This window comes from Panthera tigris, chromosome X, assembly GCF_018350195.1.
Source record: "Panthera tigris isolate Pti1 chromosome X, P.tigris_Pti1_mat1.1, whole genome shotgun sequence".
Classification (NCBI taxonomy): Eukaryota; Metazoa; Chordata; class Mammalia; order Carnivora; family Felidae; genus Panthera; species Panthera tigris.
In genome coordinates, this window is record NC_056677.1 from 127,065,500 (window position 1) to 127,091,143 (window position 25,644).

Below are 25,644 nucleotides of genomic sequence, written 5' to 3' on the forward strand. Positions count from 1 at the left end.
ACAGCCCATATTGCCTCAACTTGTGAGGAAAAAGTGCAATAGATAAAGATAGAGAAGCAGTAGGCTTGGAAAGACTTGCTGAGGAGTTTCACACTATCTGTAGTTAGTGAGGATGCATTTAAGAGGTTTAAACAGGGAAGGAAAATGGCCAGAGTCTTATCTTAATGGGCCTGTGAAACCTCCTCATATTTGTCTTTCATTAAATGTCCTTCTTTCATCTTTTGAATATATTTTAAAATCTGTATACAAATGCCAAATCGTAATGTTGTGCATTTTAAATATATACAACTTTATTTGTCAGTTATACCTCAACAAAGCTGGGGGAAAAAATCTGAGCTTATCAGGTCACCAGAAAGGTAACACAAACTAGAGAGATGTCAAAACAACAACTGACGCGCTATCAATTCTTAGCCCCGAATGCCTACCTGGCTCCACTCACCGCCATTACCTGGTGTGCCTGCCTGTTCTTCCCTCATTCCTTCCACCAGGAAAAGTTCTACATATCCTTCACGTTTGACCTGGAAATCATCAAATCAAATCGCATGCCTGTACTAAAGTATTTCATCAAAGATCCATACATATTGTTGTATATCTAACATGTTCCATGTCCACCTTACAGATTTCCCTTCTCTTTCCCATGAGGATTATTGGCCCTGCAATGTAGGAGATCTTATTCTCATAAAGAGTCCTCTGTAGGCCTTATCGGTAGTTCATTCATGCCTCCTTTTCTAGAACTATTCTTGAGTTCTTTTCCTTCACACCGTCTCACCAGCAGTTCCTTCACATCTACTTTTCTCTCTGGCAGTTAGCATTCCTTTCAGTTGATGTTCATTAAGTGTCGTATTTACTCTGGAGGGGCTACTTGTGCTCCTGGTACTATCGTATTGGGAGAGCAATTAGATGGTAATTAAGTTTTCACTTTTTGTTTTCTTTTCCATTTAAATTCATAGGTTCAAACTCCAGTGGGAGCTCCTTACCGAATGGTACCTCAACCCACTAGTTATACGCAACCAGGCTCAGAGACCAGCAAGTAACCCTTCTACTCCATCCACAAGAAATAATGTATGTTTGAACTGTTGTTGCTTAGGGCCTTGGCAGAGATGTACAATCACTGGAGGCTTGGCCAGTGTCAGAAGAGAGTTTTACAATCTACACATCTTTTGTGTACTGTTTGTCTCATAGAAGAAAAATGAATTCTAACATTTTCAGCATTATAAAAAGACACCAAACTGTGCAGACCTCGTCCTCTACAAACTTGTGTTGTTAAACCTCAGCTGGGTTCTGATACTTACCCAGCAGTCCTTTTATTCTTTCATTCAATAAACCCAACTGGCTCAGTCCTGGACAGGTGGATAAATAACTCAGCCTGGAGATTTCAGGAACAACTTCCCAGAGAAGTGTTCTCTAAGTTGATCGCTAAGATTTAAAAATAGATAGCCTGTCAAGGGAGTGGGGAAAGGATATTCCAGATAAACAGATAAACAGATAGGAAAGCACAAAGCACCATGGGAAATCAAAGGAGGGGATGATTAAGTCAGGGATCAAATGTTCCAGGGTAATGAGTATCAAATGACAGGGAGGATTTCAACTAGTAGATGTATGGATAATAGAAGTTTTGTATCACAGCTAGAGAAAACAGCTTCAGCGTAGAAGTGCATGCAAGTGTGGAAATGTGGATGCATGTAGCTGAAGCATATGGGAGAGTGTCATTGCTTCAGAGTATTATTTTCTAGAATTTTCTTCCTTCAGTCTTTAGGTGATGTATTGGGTCCCCTAGTTCCTGAATATTTGTCTTAGGAGGCCTGACAAAGCTTCAAGTATTAGATACTAAGGTGGACCAGAAGTTGGTGTAAAAAATCTGTAATTTATTTTATAACCACAGGGAAAAATATGTAGAAATGATAAAAGACTTACATATCTATCTTTCTTTCATGCAGACACAATCCATGTAGAAGTATCAAAGCACAAAGATTCATATTCAGAGGTGAACAAAAAGGTGATGATCTCTCTAAAGCCTGAACTGAACCATCCACATCTGCCAAGTAAAGTAAACATTCATTTGAACCATCAGTACTTTTGAGACTCTTCAATTCAATGTTTTAGAGCTGACGCACTCTACTTCTCTTGTTTTAATAGTTATTCTTGAAATTGTATCCTGCAAAATTATCAAAAACTAAAGTTAATATCTTAATTTTTCCTCCCAAATAACACAAGGACCATAGAACACTTTTAAACTGTAAGGCCATTCGCTCCCAACTTACATACTATGGTGGTCCAATATTTTAGACCTGTCCCGTTTTGTTAGCCCCCCAGATAAAAAGTATTCGTATTTATATGAGGCATCTGGCTGGCTCAGTTGGTAGTACATGCAACTCGATCTTGGGGTCATGAATTTGAGCCCCATGTTGAGAATAATTTTAAAAAAAGGGATTAGTATTTACAGAAACAGTTTTTGCTTAGATTTAGCCATGTGTTTACAAATTCTTTGTTCGCTATTCTTTCTTGTAATTATTGTAATTATTTTCGCTTTTTTGAAGTACATCTTTTAGAAGTTCATTTAGTTTAGTTATGCTTGTGATAAACTCAGTTTTGTTTATCTGAAAATCTTTCTTCTTACTCATTATTTTTAAACTAAATTTTATTATTTTTAAGTATATTTATTTATTTTGAGAGAGACAGAGAAAGAGAGAGAGTGCAAGCAAGGGAGGGGCAGAGGGAGAGGGAGAGGGAGAGGGAGAAAGAGAATCCCAAGGAGGCTCTGCACAGGTGGGGCTCAATGCCACGAACCGTGAGATCATGACCTGAGGCCAAGCCAAGTGTCGGATGCTTAACCAACTGAGGTACCCAGGTGCCCCTAAACAAAATTTTATTTTAAAAAATATCTTTAAATGTTTATTTATTTATTTTGAGACAGAGAGAGCATGGGGGAGGGGCAGAGAGAGAGAGAGAGAGAGAGAGGGAGACTTTCAAGCAGGCCCCGTGCTATCAGCGCAGATTCTGATGCAGAGCTTGATCTTATGAACTGTGAGGTCATGACCTGAGCCAAAACCAAGTGTCAGACCCTTAACCGATGGAGCCACGCAGGTGCTCCCCTAAGCCAAATTTTAAACTAATGTGCCCATACAAGTTCTACAAGCATGCTTGTATGAATCTTTTTGCAGACAAACATGGGTATATCTCCTGGGTAAATATATAGGAGTGGAATGGGTGAGTCAGAATAGGTGTTTGTCTAAAATTAAAACTGCCAAAAGGTTTTTTTTTTAATTTTTAATGTTTATTTTATTTTTGAGAGAGACAGAGTGCAAGTGGGGAGGGGCAGAGAGAGAGAGAGAGAGAGACATACACAAAATCCGAAGCAGGCTCCAGGCTCTGAGCTGTCAGCACAGAGCCCGATGCGAGGCTCAAACTCACGAGCCATGAGATCATGATCTGAGCCGAAGTTGGATGCTCAACTGACTGAGCCACCCAGGTGCCCCAAAACTGCCAAAAGTTTTCCAAAAACAACTGTTCCACTTCTTCCTGCTGCCAATGTATGGAGAAATCCAGGGACTTCAAATTGTAGCCAGAAATTACTGCTGTCAACATTAAAAAAATATTTTTTTAATGTTTATTTGTTTTTGAGACAGAGACACACACACACACACAGAACCCAAAGCAGGCTCCAGGCTCTGAGGTGTCAGCACAGAGCCCGACTTGGGCTCTAACCCATGAACACGAGATTGTGACCTGAGCCAAAGTTGGATGGTTAACCAACTGAGCCATCCAGGCACCCCACAAATGATCCACCCACAAATGAGCCATCCCTCACCCCATGATGAGGGAGAGTGGGGCAAGCTGAGGGCAAAGTACAGGCTAACAGCACCCCACCCCCAGGTGGGGTATGTGTGACATTCCTTAGACACTCCTGGCTACCCGAAAACAAAGGACAGGGGTTTAAGTGCATGCCATGGTGATGTGGGAAACTAAGGCAAATGAAAAATTAAGTTCCCTTACTGCCTACAGCCGCTTATTGACAAGTCCTTGAAACCGGCAGAGTGACGTCCCTCTAGGAGCTCAGCTGCCTCTATGATGACACTTTGCTGGGGGCAAAAGAGAATCTTGGCTTAACATTATCCTGACCCACCCCCCAGGAACCTGTAAGTCTACTTTAATGTATAAAACTTCTTTGGAAACTTCCTTATCTCAACTGCCCCAGGATATATGCTGGCAATCATACTTCAAGCTTATGGCTTCCTAATATACATCTGAAGGGTCTCATGACTGAGGTTTTACTAAATGGTAATAAATGGCATTTTCCTAGCAACAGATAGTTCCCCAAGGTCCTGGAAACCTTGCTTCCAAGATTCCTTAGAGACTTACGCTGTCCCTAAGCCCCCCCCCCCCCCACCAACCTGTGGGTATATAAACAGTTACCCATCACGACCCCAGTGCAGCTCTTCCTGCCCACAGGTCCTGTCCCCATGCTTTAATAAAATCACCTTTTTGCACCAAAGACATCTTCAAGAATTCTTTCTTGGCTGTCAGCTCCGGACCACCCCACAATCACCCCAAAGCTTTATCAGTTCATTTTTAAGGTTCTTTAGTTTGTCTATAAACCGTGGGTGAAAATATTCCCTGTCACACTGGGCTTGCTGTGATTAAATCACATACTCAGTGACTGGCACATAATTAGCCTTTGATAAATGTTAATCAGTATTATCATTACATATGTATCCCCACTGGGTAAGAGAAACTAACATCCTTTATTCGTCAAGGAGCTGGCTCATGGTAGGGTTTGTGTGAATGGATGAAGCACCGCTTCACTGGAAAGCACTCCAATGTAAGCAAAGGCAGGAAGGAGCAGGGTGGTTAGTTGTTAGAAAGGAGACCAAAGAATAATTACTTAGGTCTGTATAGCGCACTTGCTTTCAAAGGGTTGTGGTGGCGGACGACATTGGGGAAGGCCTTAGGACTGGAAGCCTCGGAAGAGTTTAGGATTTTGTATGTAGAACATGAAGTTTTGAAAACGTTTGAGTTGGGGTGGCAAGATTGTGATCAAAGGTGGCTTTTGGGAAAGGTTGGTGCAATGGGCTGGGTATTTATTAAAAGCGGGCCAACGGCTCCATACCGAAACAGGCACAAAACCAGTCCTCTCTGAGGGCCAGGAAGCTCGCTGGGATGGTGGGACCAGAAAGGCACCGAGACCAAGGCTCCCCGATGGCGTCTAGTCCCTGGTTCACCTTGAAGCTGAGAGGGGGATCGAGTCGCTTCAAAGACCATTCTGGAGGGTGCTGCCCGTTTTGGCGCGGTACTGGCGTTCCATTTGGACCTCTGATTCCAAGGGCCCTCGAGTCCTCCCACCCACAAAATCCCCCGTACCCCTCTTTCCCGGAGTCCGCATTGGTTCTTCCCGCAAAGCCGGCATCTCCCTCGCGACACTTCGTCACTTGTCACTCACCTGCTCGCAGCCAATCGGTACCCATAGGTTGGGCACCTCCTCCTCCGAGAGAAGGAGGGGCTACTTCCTGCGCGCCTATGAACGCGCAGATTCACAAGAGTGGGGCGGGCCTGCAGCTGTGAGCGAGCCAATCAGGGGCCACCGGCGGTTGGCGGCTCGAGAGGCGGCTAGTCGCGCGCTCGCTTTCCCAAGATGGCGGCTGCTAAGGACGGTTGTGGATTAGGAGAAGTGGCCGCAGGGAACGGCCGGCGGCTCCACCTGGGGATTCCTGAGGCCGTGTTTGTGGTAAGAGGCACGCTGGTTCTCAGGATCTTGGCGTAGGCCCCGCGGGCAACCCCTTCCTTTCTCGCCTCCAGCCCGGCTTTGACTACGGGGGGAGGAGTGGAGGTGATGGACCTGGGGGAGCTCTTCGTCCGCTCTCCCCTAGGCGCCTAGACGCGCTGAACCGTGCCGGGACCCGCTCGGGGAAACGCGGTCGGTGAAGGGAAGGGGGCGCCGGGCGTGAGGCCTGTGGGGCGGGGCGGGGCGGGGCGGTCTGAGGGGCCGCCCCCCCGGGCGCCGGTGTTCACCCTCTGCTGCTGGGAAAGGGAAAGGGGGAGGCGGCGAGAAGCCGGAGAGAGACTCAGCCTGCAGGCTGGAGCGACCGGCGGTTTTGGTGACTTAGGGTACAATGAGTAGGCAGAACAGCTGGTGCCCAGGTGTGACAGTAGGAAATTTACCGGTGCGTCGAAGGGGCGCAGTGGCCTGCCGCCTGGCCGGAGTGGAAGGAGACACCGATGGGAAAGTAGCGTGGAGGCCGAGTGCGAAGGCCTCGTGTGTCCTAAGGAATCGAGGCTGTGTGCAGTAGGCATCGGGCTGTCGTTAGAAAGTGTCTACGGAAAGGCACGATGTGGTCATATTGGGTTTTAGGTACGTCATTCTAACGCTGGAAGAGAATTAACGGTGTGCAGTTGAGAGAGGAGGCAGGGAATGCAATTTGGAGGCTTCACAGAACAGGGAGTTCAACGGAAGTCCAACCAGAGAGAAGCAGCTAGATGCTTTCAACACTGTTCTTCCATCAGGCTGCTCTAGAAATGGTTTTTGAAAACTGAGTGAGAGAGAACCCGACTGGCCTTCAGCCCAGGATCCTCCGTCTTTCCTCACTCACTTCTGACTGAGCTGCTGTAAAGTCTTAATGAAGTGTTCTCGACCTTTTGGGTTGTACCTATATTGCCGCATCTCCACCTCTTTGTTAATGATATCGTACATCGTTCGATGGACCCAATTTATTCTTTATTTAGACCACTTTTATATACACTCTATTGCATAGTTGCATTTGGTGATTCAGTTTTGTAGTTGTTTTCTTTTGTTATTATTTTGTACCATTTATTTCTTTCCATTCATTTCCCAACTAATGGTAACAAGAGACAAAATCTGTTGACTGCCAGGCACTTTCCTGATGCTTTTACAGAACTCTGGGGGGCGAGTATGATTATCATTTCCATTTTGTAGATGATGAAACTGGGGTACTTAAGTAACTTGCCCCCAGTCATAGTGCATAAGCAGGTGACTGAGGATTTGAACTTGGGCAGTCTGTGGAGCACCAGAGCCACTATTTATACATTCTGCTCTGCCAGTGGGAGGAAAGTGAGGTGGTCATCTTGGCTCAGTGTCATTTCTCCTAGTGCTAGCACAGCGCCTGACACATAGTATAATAAGCTCATAACTAGACGTTGAATTCAATTTCCACAGTGCCTTGAACACTGCATTCTTGGTCCTCAGCGAGAGGTGACTTCAAAAATCTAATTCCAGAGAATACACTTTATCTGACGCTTTATAAAGTCTTATCTTAAAATGCCATTTCCCCCTAAAACTGCTATGGGTTATTTTTTCTAGACCTTTAACTTTCTACCAGTATGACATAACATATATGCAATCTAATATAATATATAAGCAGTCTAATTTTTATGTATTATTTGAATAACATGTACTGTAGAAAGAACATTGGCTTCTAAACAGACCAGGGTTTGAATCCTGCCTCGACTTCCCAATTACTGCCTCATGTTGAGCATATTATTTTACCGCTTTGAGCCCCAGGGGCTTTAAGTGTGATAGGGATAACAATGCTTAGTTGCTGTGGGAAGCAATATGTACTTTCAGTATTCCAAGTAGATGCTGAATATGTATTAGTTTCTTTGATGATAGGAGGTAGTATACTGTATTGCTTAAAAGACCTCATCCTTTTCTCCATTCCCACTGGTGCAGTAGTTTGTTTTCTTTGCTGGAATTGTCTCTTTCCCCTTTGCCTAGTGGCTGACCTCTTAATCTCTCAACATCTAGTTCAGATAGGACCTCTCTGTAGTTTTGCTTGAGCTCTACCACTACCCCAAGACAGAATGCTTGGCACTTTCATCAGTTCCCTCAGCTGATTGTATTATACACATAGCTAATGTTTGTTGAGCACTTATGACCTGTCATGTATTCTTCTAAGCATTTGACATATGCTAACTCATTTAATCCCCTGTGAGGAAAAGGTATTCTCATTTTACAGATGAGAAAGTTGAGGCAAAGAGAGAGGTTCAGTAGCTTCCCTGAAGTGAACACATCTAGTATGTGGTGAAGCCAGGATTCAAACCAGGCAGGCCCTGTGTTGTAGCCACAATGCTGTGCTGCTACAGTTAATTCTCCTTGCTAGACTCTAAGCTCCTAGTAACGTTTACCATGTGCTAGAAACTTTAATTTAGATCTCTTTCCTGCAGTGACCCTTCTAGGAAGATGTGTCTCCATTTTACATGCAGAGTTCAGCCATTGCCCCCAGCCTCACCTTTTCAGTTTCTCTTGCTGTGTTAGACCGATAATTTTGATGGCCTCATGGTTCACTCCCTTGCTGTGTTTCTTTCATTTGCTTCTTGTCTTGCTTTAGCTGAAATATTCCCTTATAGCTAGTAAGCATGGATAAGAGTAATGATCTAGAGATTGCAGAAACCATAAGGTAGTTGAATTTAACGTACAGTGAAGGAAAAACGTTCTTTTAAGTGCTGGAAAGCTCCAGTAGGCTTGGTTTAAAGCTTCCATATATTTTCATCCAGTTCTTGATCCTTCTTTAATTAACTAGCTTTTCTTTAAGGACCAGGATGTAGTATACGTTTTAAAAAATGCTATTCAGTTTGACTACTTTTTTTTGCGTAATTATTCCTGTTACAAAAGATTGTTCCGTTTGCCTTTCAGGTTTACTTTATTTTGACCAGTTGATACTTAAGGAGGTATTTGTGGCTTGCCTTGGGAACCAAATGACCATATTTAACATGATTTCAGTGGCAGAACTTGTTGAATTAAAAATTTTAGTCGAGGGGCACCTGGCTGGCTCAGTTGGTAGAGCATGTGAGTCTTGGTCTCAGGGTCATGAGTTCAAGCCCCATGTTGGACATGGAGCCTACATTAAAAAAAAAAACTCAGTCGATAATTTTGGCATACAATCTGAGTTGTTTTGTGGCTGGGGCATGTGACTAGGCAATGTGTTTGTTGGTAATTTTCATTACCATTTTCATTTCATTACTAGGGCCACCTGGGGGTGCATAAAGCAGGTAATGTCATCTTTCTTTCCCTATATATAAATGAAAAGAGGAAGGTGGAGGAAGAATAAATTGGATACCTAATGTATGTGCGATGTCTGAAATGCTTTTTATAACTACTTTTTTAGTTAAAAACAAGCCTTTGGAGAAAGGAAATACAAGCTTCTTTTTTTTCTTTTATGTCTTAAAGATAAAGTTGAAGCACTCAAAAATCAGCTTAGAGGTATAAATTCTAAAATTTGTCATGTGTTATTTTTGATAATAAAGGAAGATGTGGATTCCTTCATGAAACAGCCTGGGAATGAGACTGCAGATATAGTACTGAAGAAGCTGGATGAACAGTACCAGAAGTATAAGTTTATGGAGCTCAATCTTGCTCAAAAGAAAAGGAGGTAAGTGTAAAAATTTACATGAGGTTTTTTTTTCTTTTTGGTTAATCTTGTATGGCTTAAACGTTTTAAGAATTAAGGCATAATTTACATATAATGAAATATCCAGGGGTGCCTAGATGGCTCAGTCAGTTAAGCATCTGACTCTTGATTTCAGCTCAGGTCATGATCTTAGGTTGTGAGATCGAGCCCCACTCGGGCTCCGCACTGGATGTGGAGCCTGCTCAAGATTTTCTCTTTCTCCCTCTACTGCTCACATGTGCGCGCGCGCTCTCTCTCTCTCTCTGTCTCAAAAAAAAGGTCAGATCTTGAATTTTAGTTTGATGAATTTTCACAGATGGATCCACTTCTGTAACCATTGCCCAGATCAATATGTAGAACATTCCTATCACTGTAGGAAGTTTCCTCCTTCCCCTTTCTGGCCAGTCCTGACCACTCCCAGAGCCGACCACTGTTCTGATTGTTTTCACCATAAATTTGTTTTGTCTGTTTGTGAACTTCATATAAACGAAAGCATGTAGTAACTACTATTTTATGTCAGGATTTTTACACTTCGTATAATGCTTTTAAGAGTCATCCATGGTTTTGTGTGTGTCAGTGGGTTAATTTCTTTTTACTGCTGAATCTTGTTCCATTGTATGTATGTACCACAATTTTTATCTATTTTTTTTTTCTATGTGATGTGCTATTTATTTTTTAATTTATATCCAAGTTAGTATATAGTGCAACAGTGATTTCAAGAGTAGATTCCTTAATGCCCCTTACCCATTTAGCCCATCCCCCCGCAGCCCCTCAGGCAACCCTCTGTTTATTCTCCATATTTAAGAGTCTCTTATGTTTTGCCCTCCTCCCTGTTTTTATATTAAATTTGCTTCTCTTCCCTTATGTTCATCTGTTTTGTATCTTAAAGTCCTCATATGAGTGAAGTCATATGATATTTGTCTTTCTCTGACTAATTTCACTTAGCATCATACCCTCCATTTCCATCCACATAGTTGCAAATGGCAAGATTCCATTCTTTTTGATGGCCGAGTAATACTCCATTGTATCTATATACCACATCTTCTTTATCCATTCATCCATCAATGGACGTTTGGGCTCTTTCCATACTTTGGCTATTGTTGATAGTGCTGCTATAAACATGGGGGTGCATGTGTCCCTTCAAAACAGCATACTTGGATCCCTTGGATAAATACCTAGTAGTACAATTGCTGGGTCATAGGGTAGTTCTATTTTTAATTGTTTGAGGAACCTCCATACTGTTTCCAGAGGGGCTGCACCAGTTTGCATTCCCACCAGAATTGCAAAAGAGATGCTCTTTCTCTGCATCCTCACCAACATCTGTTGTTGCCTGAGTTGTATCTATCTATCTATCTATCTATCTATCTATCTATCTATCTATCTATCTTTTAAGTTTACATCCAAGTTAGTTAGCATATAGTGCAATAATGATTTCAGAAGTACATTCCAGTAATTCATCCCCTATGTATAACACCCAGTGCTCATCCCAAGGGTCTTCCTTAATGCCCCTTGCCCATTTAGCCCACCCCCAACCCACAACCCCTCCAGCAACCCTCAGTTTGTTCTCCATATTTAAGAGTCCCTTATGTTAATGTGTTTTGTATCTTAAAGTCCTCATATGAGTGAAGTCATATGATATTTGTCTTTCTCTGATTAATTTAGCTTAGCATGATACCCTCCAGTTCCATCCAGTTTTTATCTATTTTTATCTATTTGCCTGCCAATGGACATTTAGGTTGTTTCCCCATTGCGTTTGAAGTCTTTGTGCTTGTGTATGTTGTCTTCTTCTGAGTAATTACCTAAGGTTAGAATTGCTGACCTGTAAGTATAATGTTCAATTTTATGAGGAAACTGCCAAAAGTTCTCCAAGGTGGCTATACCACATTTCACTCCCACCAGCAATGTATGGGAGTTCCAATTGTTCCACATCCTTGCCACTACTTGGTGTTATTAGTCTAAAGATGGTTTTGAAAACATAATAGAATGAATATTGAAGACCTTATTCCAAAGCACCTAGGGTCATAACATCTTAAATCTGTAGTTCATCCTTATTTTTCTGATGAGATGAGAGATGCATAGAGGTTATGATTTTCCTGAAATTTCATAACTAATAGACATAGGACAAATGGATCCTTGCTTTTACTTGTTTATTTCCCTGTATTTTTATAGCAGCTTATAAAGTCAGTTCACTGTAGTAAATATTTGCGGATATCTGCTGTGCACAAACGCAGCATTCTTCTGTCAGTTAAATATTTATGGAATTCCGACTAGGTGCCAGATCCTGTTTGGGTGAAATCAGGTCCAGTATCTGCTCTCAACAGGGACACAGTCTAGTGGCATGATAGATATGTAAATAAGATAAGTACATAAAGTATAACAGTCAAGATACTTCAGTGCAAAGGAATGAGTTAGCAAGGGAAAGGTGTGATCGGGAGGGGGGCAAGGAGGTTCAGGGGAAGCTTCCAAGAAGAGCATATGGCTCTGTAGAATTCTGAAGGCTGGGTATGAGTTTTGGAGGCAGACTAAAGGGAGGAGGGTCACCTGGGCATAACGTGCCATTTATGTTAAAGTGCAAAAGTTTCTTTAGACATATTTTCTCATTTGATTTTGGTGACAGGGTAATTTGAATATGGGCTGGGTATTAAGTGAGATGAGAAGTTATTGACATGAACAGATAGAGAATGTTAGCAGAAAAAGGCAGGATAGAAAACACTATGGTATGCTCTCATTTTGGAAAAAAAATGTATATGTACACAAATATTTGGAAGTACACTAATGGTGTATTAACAGTGATAATCTTTGGGTGGTGGGAATATGGCATTTTTAGAAATTTGGTCATCTGTATTGTTAAATTTCTACAGTATTCATATACTGCTTTTTTAAAGTTTATTTTTGAGAGAGAGAGAGAGAGAGAGAGAGAGAGAGAGAGGTAGCGTGAGTGAGGGAAGGGTAGAGAGCAAGGGAGTGAGAGAGAATCCCAAGTAGACTGCGCTGTCAGCATGGAGCCCAATGCAGGGCTCAATCCCACAACTCTGGGATCATGACCTGAGCTGAAACCAAGAGTCGGACGCTTAATGGACTGAGCCACCCAGGCGCCTCTCACATACCAATTTTGTAATAAAGTTTATTTTCATTTTAAAAAGAAGAATAAAGCCATTGGATTTCAGGTCACCCACAGGGAGGTTATAGATAGAGAGGAAAATGGGCCTCAGGATCATCCTGGGAGAGAGGAGGAAATTTGTGTATCAAAGTTATATTGCTAACTCTAGTACTGTGTGGTATAGTAGGGTACTCACTCCAGGTTTATATATGCTCTAGGCCTGAATGTGAGGGATAAAAATTGCAGTGTGCACCTGCAGTCTTCCTAATTAGGTACATTTGGGGGTATATCAGTTAACAAAACAGACAGTCCCTGCCCTTGGAGATGTTGCAGTCTAGTGGAATGTAGATAGTAAACACACAGTTCAATAGAATTAATATTTATTGTGCACCTAATATGTGGCATCATCCTAAATACTTAGTATATATCAGTGAACAAAACAGATAAGAATTTGTGTCCTCATGGAGCTGGCATTCCAACCAGAAAACAGAACTAGAGTATACACTAGGTTAGAAGGCAATAAATGCAAAGGAAATAGAAAATGGAGTAAGAGGGTGTGTGTGTGTGTGTGTTTATGTGTATGATATATGTGTGTATATATATATATGTATGTGTGTATGTATATATATATATATACACACATACATATATAAAAATTTTTTGAGGATGTGTGACCTTTTGAAAAAACTCACAGATGAACCACATAGCCTTGAAATACTGGAAAAAAATAAGAAAACGCCAGGTATTACTGTAAGAATACAGTCTATAATACATATCACATATTATATAAAATACATGTTTATTGACTTTTTATGTTATCAGTGAGGCTTCCAGTCAACAGGCTATTAGTAGTTAAGTTTTTGAGGGAGTCAAAAGTTATATGTGGATTTTTTAAAATATGTGTGTTCTTGTTTTTTTTAAGTTTATTTATTTATTTTGAGAGAGACAGAGAAGGAGCATAAGCAGGGGAGGGGCAGAGAGAAGGAGAGACTGAATCCCAAGCAGGCTCTGTGCTATCAGCACAGAAGACTGACTCGGGGCTCAATCCCACGAACCATGAGATCATGACCTGAGCCAAAATCAATAGTCAGATGCTTAACCAACTGAGCCACCCAGGCACCCCTATACATGGATTTTTGACCGCATGGGGGAATTTTGTCAACCCTGCATTGTCAAAGGTCAACTGTATGGGTGAGAAATTTTTCTTCCTTTTGTGATTTGTCTTTTTTCTTACGGTTTCTTCTGATGAGTAGTTCTTAATTTAAATATTTTCGATTAAAATTTCCCTTAATATTTTTTTGTGTCTTGTTTAAGAAATCCTATCCTTATTTGTGTTTAAAAAGACAAACTTCTATGTTTTCTTATAAAAGTTTTAAAATTTTGCTTTTCACATTTAACGTCTTAATCTAGAAATTTATTTTTATGTATGGTGTGTGGTAGGCTTTCAATTTCTTTTTTTAGTGGATATACTGTGGACATAGTATTTGACTCAGCACTATTTAATTTTAATGTTGTGCAGTTTAACAATCTTTTTCCTTACTAGTCAGTGCTTTTTTGTATCCTATTTAAGCAATACTTTCCTATCCCAGGTTCATGAAGATATCCTCTTCATGTTTTAGTCTTTAAGTTTTATTGTTTTATCTTTTCACATTTAGATCTTTATAATCCATGGGTTATTCAGAAGTATGTTGCTAAATTTTGAAGCAGTTGTGAAACTTTCTAGCATGTTTCTCTGTCCTCTCTCTTTGTCCTCTCAATACTATAAATTGGTAGTTGGATCTACGGTCTTAATTGTATTCAGGGTTTTTGCGGTTTTTTGACAGTACTGCTTCATAGGTTTGTGTAACGTTTTTCCATTAAGAGGTAGATAGTATCTAGTTGTCTCTTTTTATGATGCTCCATGCTGGATCCATTCGTTGTGAGTTGCAAAATGATGTTCTAGTTCAGTTATTTTTAAATTTATACATAAGCTGGTATACTTCTATAAAGAGAAGCATCCCCTACCTATTATGTGGTGAAGTAGCTGCAGGAGATGAGCTCACTTCCAAGTTGCTTCCCTCGCAGGGGTCACGCCTGTGGTCCCTGCCACCCTCAGCGGCTCTCCGCTGCTTTCCAGCTAACAGGGTGTGTGTTTTCTCTGGCTGTTGGGACGGTTACAGGTGGGAGGGCCGGTCTCCCCTCTGAACCTGGGACAATTTGTATCCCTTTTTAAAACCTTTTTAGTCTCCATTATCAGGCACATGCAGTTTGAGAATTACTATGTTTTGGTGAACTTAACCCTATATAAAATAATGCTTATTGTTTCAGGTCTGTCTTGTTGAATGCTTACAGCTGTTCCAGCTTTTTTCGGGTAACATTTTCTTGATGCATCTCTTCTGTCTCTTTATTGTCTACCTGTTTATTATTTCTATTTAAGGGTGTTCCATGGAAACAACATAAGGTTATTGTTTTAAACCTAGCCTTTCTTTTTAGATAAACTAATTTTTCTTTTTGGGTACTTTTGATATCATCATCTCTTTTGTTTTAATTCACTGGAATTTGTGTGTGGCTGTCTTTTGTCTTTCTTACCGAGCTGTATGTCTGCTTCCTTTTAGTATGGATATAGCTGTGTGGTTTGCCTTTATCCATAGAGGATTTTGCTTTTGCCAGGAGTGCTTATTCTATACAAGCCTGTTCCTGTTCTGGCACTTAATATGCGAGCTCCCCCACTGAGCTGCTGGGTGGGGGGTGGAGGGCAGGCTTAGGTCTGCAGCCCACAGTGGCACCTGACTCATGATGCTTACTTTTCTGTAGGTCTCACTGCTCAACCCAAAGCCTTTTCCAGTTTTTTACCCTTTAATTTTTTCTGGAACTTCCCTCACCTCTGATATCATCTATGCAACAAAAACGATTTTTTTGTGTGATTGAGTTGTTTTGCAGCAGATGGCTCTATGTAGTAGTTTGCATACTAACCTCTGTCTTTACATATGCTGTAAATGGTTCCTTGCAGCCTGTCATTTGTCTTTAACTTCACCTTCAGCTGTATAAAAGTTCTTTAGTACTTCATAATTCTCTTGTGGTAATCTCTCTAACACCTGAATTGTATGTCTTTTATTGTTCTTTAACCGGAAATTTTGTGATTATCATTTTTTGCATTTTTTTCTGTTAATTTTTTTCTCCTTTTGGGATTCCTGTCAATATAGATGTTGATGATTCTAATTCTGCCTTCCATTTCTCTATTATTTCCTCTCTTCTGACTTTGGTAATTGGACTTTTGGCAATTAGATGGATGTCCATGAGTTCCTTATTTGAGCCATTACGTTTTTATACCTAGTCATTCTGGTTGGTTCTTCTTGTAGCTACTTGTTTCTTCTTCATATTACCAATAATCCTTTTTTTTGCTCTCTGAGGTATTTTTAAATACTTATTGATAATCTAATCTTTTAGTGTTTCATTTTGTTTCATCTGATGGACATTGTTGAATTTAATTGTCTTTTTTTATTGTAGTTGTGTTTATCAGATTATCATTTCTTTTCCCCATCAGCTCACATTCCCTCAGGGATACCAGTTACTTTGGCCAGTCATGGAGTAATGTGGAGGTGGGAGTAATTTAAGCCCCTCCTGGTGAGTAGGGGTAGGAAGAATGCTGTTAGTGTTATAGTCTAGGGCACCACCATTGGACAAATGTCCCTTCTCCCCAGCCAGGTGACTTGGTCTCTGAGGATTCTTTTAGTTCCTCCGCCCTTGGCTGTCTTTGGTGTCATCACTCCTGGGAGTAGGAGTGAGGGGAAGGGGGTGACTGGGGACCAGTATTTGTCTTCTCAGCTCCTCAGCCTGACCTCTCTGCTTCTGGTCAGTTCTACTCTTTTTCCACCCCGTAGCAATGACAGAGTAGGTAAGGTGATTCACCCAGAGCAATTTAGATGGAGGAGAAAACACCTAGAAAGTTCTCCTTTAGCTGTATTCCCCTTTTGAAGATTTGGTTTGCTTCCCTTCTAAGCCTCCATCTCCCTTCTCACTCCCCTACCCATTCCTAGAACTTAGAGATTTCTGTTGTTCATATAATAATAATGACGTAGAACTGACCCAACTGTCCACTGGCAAGAGAGTAGATAAAGAAGATGTGCTATATTCAGAATTTAATGTTACACAGCTGAAAATGAATGAACAAGTCTTAGGAACCTAACTGAGTTAAAAAAGCAAACCCAAGAAAACCACATATAACACGAGATTGTATTAAGCCAAGAAACCTGCAAAGAATATGTTATTTGGGGATGTACGTAAATGTGATGAAACTCTTGAAAAAGAGAAAAAGGGGCTGTAAGCATATGGTTCAGGAGAGCTGCTATCTCTTGGGATGGAGCAGACTGGGGAGGGGTGATGAGGTTCCTAAGTTGCCTGGGGCTGCAGCTGATTGATTTATATATGCTCCATAATTTATGTATAACGTAATATTTTTACATACAAAAATATATGCTAGAAATCATTGGCATGACCAAAAAATCTTTATCTGAACATTCTTCTTATGTTGTATGTGTATCAGATATTTTACAAATATAGCTCCTTAGCATTTACCTATATCAACACAGAATACAAAAGTAAGCAAAATTGGAAGATCTACAACATCCATATTGAATTTGTAAAGAGTTCACAAAGCATTATCCTTCAAACTAAGTAAAAAACATAAATGCTAAGTATGTGTTTCTAGATTATTCACTGGACTTTATTTCCAAAAAGCAATCTACACATTCAGTGCAATCCCTATCAAAATGACACCAGCATTCTTCACAGAGCTAACAATCCTAAAATTTGTATGGAACCAGAAAAGACCCCAAATAGCCAAAGTAATGTGGGCAAAGAAAAGCAAAGCTGGGGGCATCACAATCCTAGACTTTAAGCTGTATTACAAAGCTGTAGTCATCAAGACAGTATGGTATTAGGTGTCTGGGTGGCTCATTTGGTTAAGTGTCCAACTTCAGCTCAGGTCATGATCTCGCAGTCTGTGAGTTCGTGCCCCGTGTCAGGCTCTGTGCTGACAGCTCAGAGCCTGGAGCCTGCTTCGGATTCTGTGTCTCCCTCTCTCTCTGCCCCTCCCCCGCTCACACTCTGTCTCTGTCAAAAATGAATAAACGTTTAAAAAAAGACATTATGGTATCGATACTGTTTTTTTTAAGTAGCGAGCTCTTCTACCACACTTCTTGCCAGGTCAGTAGCACAGGGTAGAATAAAGTTTTCCCTGCTGCTCTTCTTCATGCATGCTGTGACTTCCTTTATATAAGTATATTTTCTTTGTTTATCAAATTTTCATTTAAATTCCAGTGTAGTTAACATACAGTGTTATATTGGCTTCAGGTGTACAATATAGTGATTCAACACTTCTATAATAAGTACATTTTCATCATCACATTTAAATTTTGTTTACATACCAATCTCCAGTCATGTTTAGTTAAATGCATTCTGAAAGAACCACAGCTTTGTTTCTGTATCCTTAGTTTGTTTTGTTGCAGATTCCATTGTGATTTGACAGGGACCCCAGAACTAGCTCGCACGTTTTTCCATGCAAAACATTTTATGACCTTGGGCAGCCTCTAATCATCACAGAAAAGAGCTACTTCAGTGCCAACAAAATAAAAAATGTTTCATTCTTTCTTCTAAGTAACTTTGAGTGTTTTCAGCATATTTTTATCTCTTATTTTCTTGTCAGTGACGTTGATGTCACTTGGGACAGTTGCTAGTAGTTTTGTTTTTTAAGATTAATTTTTAATAGATGTTCATTTTTAGAGCACTTATGGAGCACATCTCCATAGCACAGTTGAACAGAAGGTACAGAGGTTTCCCATACACTCTGTGCCTCCCCAAACATGCAGAGCATCCCCCATTCTCAACAGCTCAACAGCCTCCACCAGAGTGGGACATTGACTACAATTGATGAGTCAAGGGGCTCCTGGCTGGCTCAATCTGTAGAGCATGTGGTTCTTGCTCTAGGGGTCGTGAGTTCGAGCCCCACTTTTGGCATAGAGCCTAACTTAAAAAATAAATGAATGATGAACCAATACATAGTATATTTTTATTAACTAAACTCCCTAGTTTACCTTAGGGTTCACTGTTGTGTTGTATATTCTGTGGGTTTTGACAAATGGATGATTTTAGCAGTCCTCAAAAAGATATCGATAGAAAATGCAAAGCTAGTAAGACTGTGTCCTAGGGTTTTTCTTGCCTGCAGAACACTAAGTCAACCTTTTTCTTATTCACAGGCTGAAAGGTCAGATTCCTGAAATTAAGCAGACATTAGAAATTCTAAAATACATGCAGAAGAAAAAAGTAAGTGCATTTTTGTTTATAAATGTGAATGAACCAGAATACTTCATCAGAAATTCATCTTCCTTGACTCCTTGGTTACTGGTATTTGAATGTGCTGGTAGATCCAGTCTGCCGCCTTGATTCTTATGTACATGTGCAGTGTGCTTCTGTGATAAATGTGGCTTTGTGGCTTTTTTTTCCAAGTCAGCTTTAATTTTAGGGTCTACACATCTTGGATTATTTTACTTATATGGAGTATTTATAAAACTTAAATGCAATTTGAAATTATTTTCTTTTTAAAATTTTTTTTAATGTTTATTTATTTTTGAGAGAGACAGAGAGAGCACGAATGGGAGGGAGGCCAGAGAGATAGGGAGATACAGAATCTGAAGCAGGCTCCAGGCTCTGAGCTGCCAGCACAGAACCCAACGCAGGGCTTGAACCCACAAACTGTGAGATTGCGACCTTAGCCAAAGTCAGACACTTAACCAGCTGAGCCACCCAGGCACCCCAAAATTATTTTCGATACAAAAAGAAAATACCTTATTTTGAGGTAACAGCATCTAAGGGTTTTTGTTGTTGTTGTTCTCCCTAAGAATAAGGAGTGAGTCCAAGATTTACGGATCTGCAAAGAATCTTAGAAATTATGTTTTGGGTTCTCATTTCACAGTTGAGGGGACCATTACAGAAAGGTTACACTTGACCAGTGTCACATAGCTGGTTATTGGCAGAACTGGATTTGAAAATGTGCTAAGTCTTAATCCCATACTCATTAGAGGCTGTAAAGATTAAATTTTATAAGCATATTATATTTAATATATGTGTATTAATATATATATGTGTATAATATATTATATATGTATATGATTTATTACTTGACAGGATAACTGTATTTCTAATACATTATTTTATGTGGTGAAGTTTTTTTTAATATCATTTATTGTCAAGTTAGCTGACCTACAGTATAGATAGTGTGCTTTTGGCTTCGGGAGTAGATTCCCATGATTCATCACTTACATACAACACCCAGTGCTCATCCCAACAAGTGCCCTCCTCAGTGCCCATCACCCATTTACCCCTCTTCCTCACCCCTACCCCCATCAACCCTCAGTTTTTTTCTCTGTATTCAAGAGTCTCTTATGGTTTGCCTCCCTCTCTGTTTGAAACTATTTTTCCTCTTCCCTTCCCCCATGGTCTTCTGTTAAGTTTCTCAAATTACACATATGAGTGAAAACATATGATATCTGTCTTTCTCTGACTGACTTGTTTCACTCAGCATAATATCTTCCAGTTCCATCCACATTTTTGCAGATGGCAGGACTTCATTCTTTCCCATTGCCAAGTAGTATTCCACTGTATCTATAAACTCATGTGGTGAAATTTGTAAGGAACTTCAGAAAACTTGTTGGTTGGGCATGAAGCACTGATGAAGCAATAATTGCTGACTCTTGCATAGCACTTACTGTGTGCCAGGCACTGTTGTGTGTGTGTGTCTGTGTTTGTGTCAAGTCTGCTTGCTACAGCCTTCGGAGATGTAGGGACAATTTTCCTAATTTTACAGACCAGGAACCTGAGACACAGAGAGGTCAAGCGAAATGCTCAATTTACACAGGTAGTAAGTAGCTGATCCAGAATCCATCCCCCCCACACCCAGGTGTCTGGCTCCAGCGTTCATTTCTGTTGCCACTACACTTAGTTGGCGTGATGGGACGGTTTTCAGTGACTTAGGTTCAGATCTGTGATCTCTCCTGTATAACCTTTTTAATTAAACTGACCTATTTACAGTACTGTCATTTTTTTCCAAGGAGTCCACCAGTTCACTGGAGACTAGATTCTTACTGGCGGATAACCTGTATTGCAAGGCTTCAGTTCCTCCTACTGATAAAGTGTGTCTGTGGTTGGGGGTAAGTAACCGAAATGGCCACAGCTTTCTTGGCTTACATTTGTAAACCAGCATGGTTTTCCCGGCATAGCAGTACTGTTTGAGCTGGGTAAAGTGCCCATCTCTCTTTGACCCTGGAAGGAACAGAGGCGGAGTTCAAGGGGTCTGTACTGGAGACGGACTGAGGTGAGGAGTGTGGTGAGCTTCACAATATGCTCGGGTCTCTCCTGGTCAAGACAGAACTACCTGAAACCCTCATCCCCTTCCTCTCGTGCTGTATCGTTTAAATGTAACAGAAGGAAGAGCGAGAGAAGTAAAATGGAAAGGACTGTTGAACCTCCGATAAATGTATCTTCCCCATAAGAGTTTATTAGTTCTCTCTAAAGTTAAGGGGAAAAGATTATTAAAGAAAACCTTGAAAATGGAGTCCATTTTTTAAACCATATATTTCAATTTTAGACGATTTCATAGGCCTTGTCTGTGATTTTTCCTGCCTTACTCCTCTCAGTCGTCTGACCAGACATCCAGGCCACTCCTGATGGGCCAGGTAACTGTCCACAGGTCTCATTACCCCAGGCAGGTTCTCATACAAAGTAACAAGCTACGTGTACAGCTCCAAAGTGTAGAGATTTTCTGAAAACTAAACAGTAATAAGAGACAGTGTCAGTTGACTTGGGAATGAGATTGGGGTCTGGGATTTAAGAGACATGTGCTTCCATTGAATGTTTTTTTGTCCTATTCGAATTTGTATACAGTTTTCTAACTGTCACGGATTGGGTTATTCAGTCAGTAAGTATTTATTTATGTAGCACCTACTTTGTGCCAGACACTTTCATATTGTCTGTCTGATTTAATCCTTACAATCATCTTTTGAGTAATTTTTAAATTCCATTTGTCAGATGAGAGAAGTGGTTCAGGAAATGCCCAGTGTAAGTCAGGTGATGGGAAGAGTTCAGTGCTGGAGGAGGTTTGGTTCCCCACCTCCAGAACGCCCGCATCTCTAAGTGTAGGCAGTAACACCAGAGCTTCAGAATTCAACACGCTTTGTCTTTGCTCCTAACATCTGTTGGAGGTAGGAAGGGGACAATAGGGGCTGCTGGGTGGTTCAGTCGGTTAAGCGTCCGACTTCAGCTCAGGTCATGATCTTGCTGTTCGTGAGTTCAAGCCCAGCGTCAGGCTCTGTGCTGACAGCTTAGAACCTGGAGCCTGCTTCGGATTCTGTGTCTTCCTCTCTGCCCGCCCCCCTCTCAAATATAAATAAAATCATTAAAAAATATTTGAAGAAAAGGAAGGGGACAGTAAAAGCTTGCCATTACTGGATCAAATTACATAATATATATGTATTTGAAAACTTTTAAATTACTTAAGCTTAAGCTCAGAAACAACTTTCTTTTTTTAAATTAAATTAAAATTTAATGTTTATTTATTTTAGAGATCGAGAGCACAAGAAGGGGAGAGGCAGAGAGAGGGAGGGAGACACAGAATCTGAAACAGATTCCAGGCTCTGAGCTGTCATCAGAGACCCCGACGTGGGGTTCGAACTCACAAAACGTGAGATCATGACCTGGGCCAAAGTCAGACACTTAACTGACTGAGCCACTCAGTCGCCCCAGAAACAGCTATTTACATTGATTCAAATGTGGGGCACCTGAGTGGCTCAGTCGGTTAAGTGTCCAACTCTTGGTTTCAGCTCAGGTCGTGATCTCACAGTTTACGAGATGGAGCCCTGAGTCAGGCTTTGCACTGATAGTGTGGTGCCTGCTTGGAATCCCCTCTCTCCCTCTGTCTCCCCCTCTCAAACTAAATAAACTGTAAGAAAATAAATTGATTCAAATGTAATACAATTTACTGTCATCATGGAGGTTGTAGAAAGATGGAATTTGATGTCTGATCATTGGTTTTTCTCTTAATTCTCCTGTTTACTTACTATCTATATTAGTGTAGGCAACCTGACCTCTTTGAGCCCACATTTTCTTAGCTGTAAAGAAGGTGGTAACTTGACTGACCAGTGTTGTTTATGAGGAATAGATGATGTAGTGTATGTAAATATATTCTCTAACCCAGGGATCAATAAACTTTGTTTAAAAGGTCAGAGAGTAAATATTAAAAAAAATGTTTTTAACGTTTATTTATTTTTGAAATAGAAACAGAGTGTGAGCAGAGAAGGGGCAGGGAGAGAGGGAGACACAGAATCTGAAGCAGGCTCCAGGTTCCAAGCTGTCAGTACAGAGCCTGATGTGGGGCTCGAACTTACAAACTGTGAGATCATGACCTGAACCAAAGTTGGATGCCCAACCGCCTGGGCCGCCCGGGTGCCCCATGGTCAGAGAGTAAATATTTTGGTTCTGCAGACCACACGGTCTCTGTCACGAGTACCCAGCTCTGCCACTGTGGTGTGAACGCATAAGTGAGTGGAGAATATCTGGAGTCCAAGAAAACTTCTAAGAAAGGGCAGCTAGACTTGGCCTAACCCCTGCCGACCCTGTGAGACACTGTGTGAATGTTCAGTAATTGTTGTGACTTCCTCTCTCCAGGCTAATGTGATGCTTGAATATGATATTGATGAAGCCCAGGCATTGTTGGAAAAGAATTTATCGACTGCTACAAAGAATCTTGATTCCCTTGAGGAAGACCTTGACTTTCTTCGAGATCAATTTACTACCACAGAAGTCAGTATCCTTTCTTTAACTAAAAGCAAAGGGAGGAAAAGAGAAGGATGATTTTCAACACTCTTATTTGCATTACTTTGATGAGAAGAATATCCTTATTCCTGGGCTAATTTGAAGTTGCAGATTTTATGAGAGTGATAAATAACATATTTGGAACTAATACTGAAATAAGTTTGTAGATAGGTTAATCTGACCTGAGTTGTGAAGGTTTGGAAACTGCAAAATGCATAAGCGTTTTTCTTTCAAATATTTTTTTCAAGATGCCTTCATAGCCAGTTGAATAGTTTAATCCGCAAGCATTTATTAAGGGTCTCCCATGTCGCTGCAACTGTGCTAAGCTGTATGGGGCACAGGATGGTGAGGGAATCAGTGCAAAAAAAGAGCGGCAGAGTCTTGCTGTGTTCGAACGAAACATGTAAAAAGCTACATCATAATTTCATAGCAAAATATAAGTTCATTCCGTGTATGCCATGCCAAGGCAATATAAAGTTAGGGAAAGAGATATGAGCTGGAATTAGTGCAAAGAAGACTTGGGGAAGTTAGAACTTGGTTTGTTTTGAAAGGCAGTAGACGGTTCAGACGAGCAGAGAAGAGAGGTGGAGGCAGGTGTTCTGCTTAGGGAGGGGGCAGCTATATTGAAACCCAGCTCTGTGCCTCTCCTTTCTGACTTCTCTCTCCTGGTTCCTATTGCGGACACTGGTCCCACACACTCCCCAGGACAGAAGCTCGGGAGTTGCTCTCCACTCCTCTTTCATCACCAAGAGCCAACCAATCACCAGATTCTTGTCAAATTTCCCTTGTAGACCTCTCTGTCCATTTTCTCCTTTTGGCCTTCCAGAACCTAGACTAAGTAGTTTTATAGTCTCTTTTTCTCCCACCTCTCCTTCACACTATCTCCAGTGTGAATTTACTGAGTCACGCATCCTAGTTTTGCTCCTCTGGTTGCGATAGAGAACTTCAGTGGCTCCCTGTTGCAGGTAAGGTATGCACAGAGGCCCTGAGTGAAGTGTCCCATACCGTCTTACCTCGTGCCCCTGACCTCTTCCTGCCCCAGCCTCCCCCACCCCACCCTGTGCACCTGGGTTCCAAGTAGCCCCAATCGGTTCTCCTCACTGCCCCCTGCCAATGTGCCACACCCTTTACATTTCCACTTTGTTCCTCCCACCTGGAACGATTTCCCCCTATTTATGTTTCTGTGGGTTACTCCTTCGTTTCCTTCCTAGTACATCTCAAGTATCAGATCATTTCTATACCTGTTCAGATCCTCAGGGTGTTTTATTGTTTCTCTGTGCTTACTTAGTGCTTTGCACTCAGTACTTGGTTTTCTGTGCCAGGTCGGGAGCACTGCAAGCGTGGGAGCTGCACCTGTTCTTTTCTCCACGGCACGTGGCATGCGGCACACAGCGGCCGCTGAGTACTTGGGAGACGGAAGGCAGGCCTGGTGGAGGCCTAGAGCAGGGGCTGGGATGGGACTCGTGATGTGGAGATTTGATCCACAGAAGTCCAGGGAAATAGCTATCAAACTCGTAGAGGATAACATTGGAGAAAATCGAGATGGCCTGAGTTACACTGGTAACTTTAGGATACAACACCAAAGGTACAGTCCATGAAAGAAATCACTGATATGCGAGGGCCTACACAGGGTGGTGCTTGTGGAAAGGAAAATAAATTGAGTGAATGTCCTATGAAACCAAAGGGGGGGTAAAAGATGAAATTATTGATAATTGAATTGTACTAATTTAAATATTGCCTGTAAGGATATGGTGTCAACAGTCTTTGAACTTTCATGGACGAGGAGCTGTCTTTAAAACTGTTGACAGTGTCAAGGACATGTTTTGTCAAGTATAAGGCTTCAGTTGGCTACATATGCTAAACAGTTGTTGACTTGAGGCCTTGACTTTGTATTGGTGGAATTTAGTTCCAGTATTTTCTTAGCAAATGGTATTCTAGCAAGATAGCTCACAATCCTAGCTGTTACCGGTATTTTGTGTGCACGATTTCTGATTCAACATGTGAGTGAATACTTACTTAGTCATTGCGTATGTTATCTTTAGAATTGCATTTGCATTTTCTTTGACAATTCTTGCAGATATGGCCAGGGTTTATAATTGGGATGTAAAAAGAAGAAACAAAGATGATTCTACCAAGACCAAAGCATAATGCTGGCAATTAAAAATGTGGTTCAGTTTTCAAAACATGTTATCTTAAGTACCCCAAAGTTTATCCCTAAAGGTTGACATTACTTTGACTGATTTTTTTGAACAGTAAGAGCGGTAGTTAAAACTTTAAAAAACAAGATAAACATTTTATTATAAA

General features: G+C 41.1%; 1 protein-coding gene across 1 annotated transcript in view; it reads left to right on the top strand.

Moving 5' to 3' along the window:
- The window catches only part of VBP1 (VHL binding protein 1), an 81,430-nt gene extending 55,786 nt beyond the window's left edge, over nt 1-25,644 (top strand). Inside the window, 7 exon segments of the mRNA XM_042974444.1 lie at nt 951-1,025; nt 1,027-1,062; nt 9,256-9,380; nt 18,732-18,798; nt 20,583-20,681; nt 23,194-23,332; nt 25,418-25,644. Coding sequence (XP_042830378.1) covers nt 951-1,025; nt 1,027-1,062; nt 9,256-9,380; nt 18,732-18,798; nt 20,583-20,681; nt 23,194-23,332; nt 25,418-25,488 — 612 coding nt within the window. The 3' untranslated portion in view covers nt 25,489-25,644.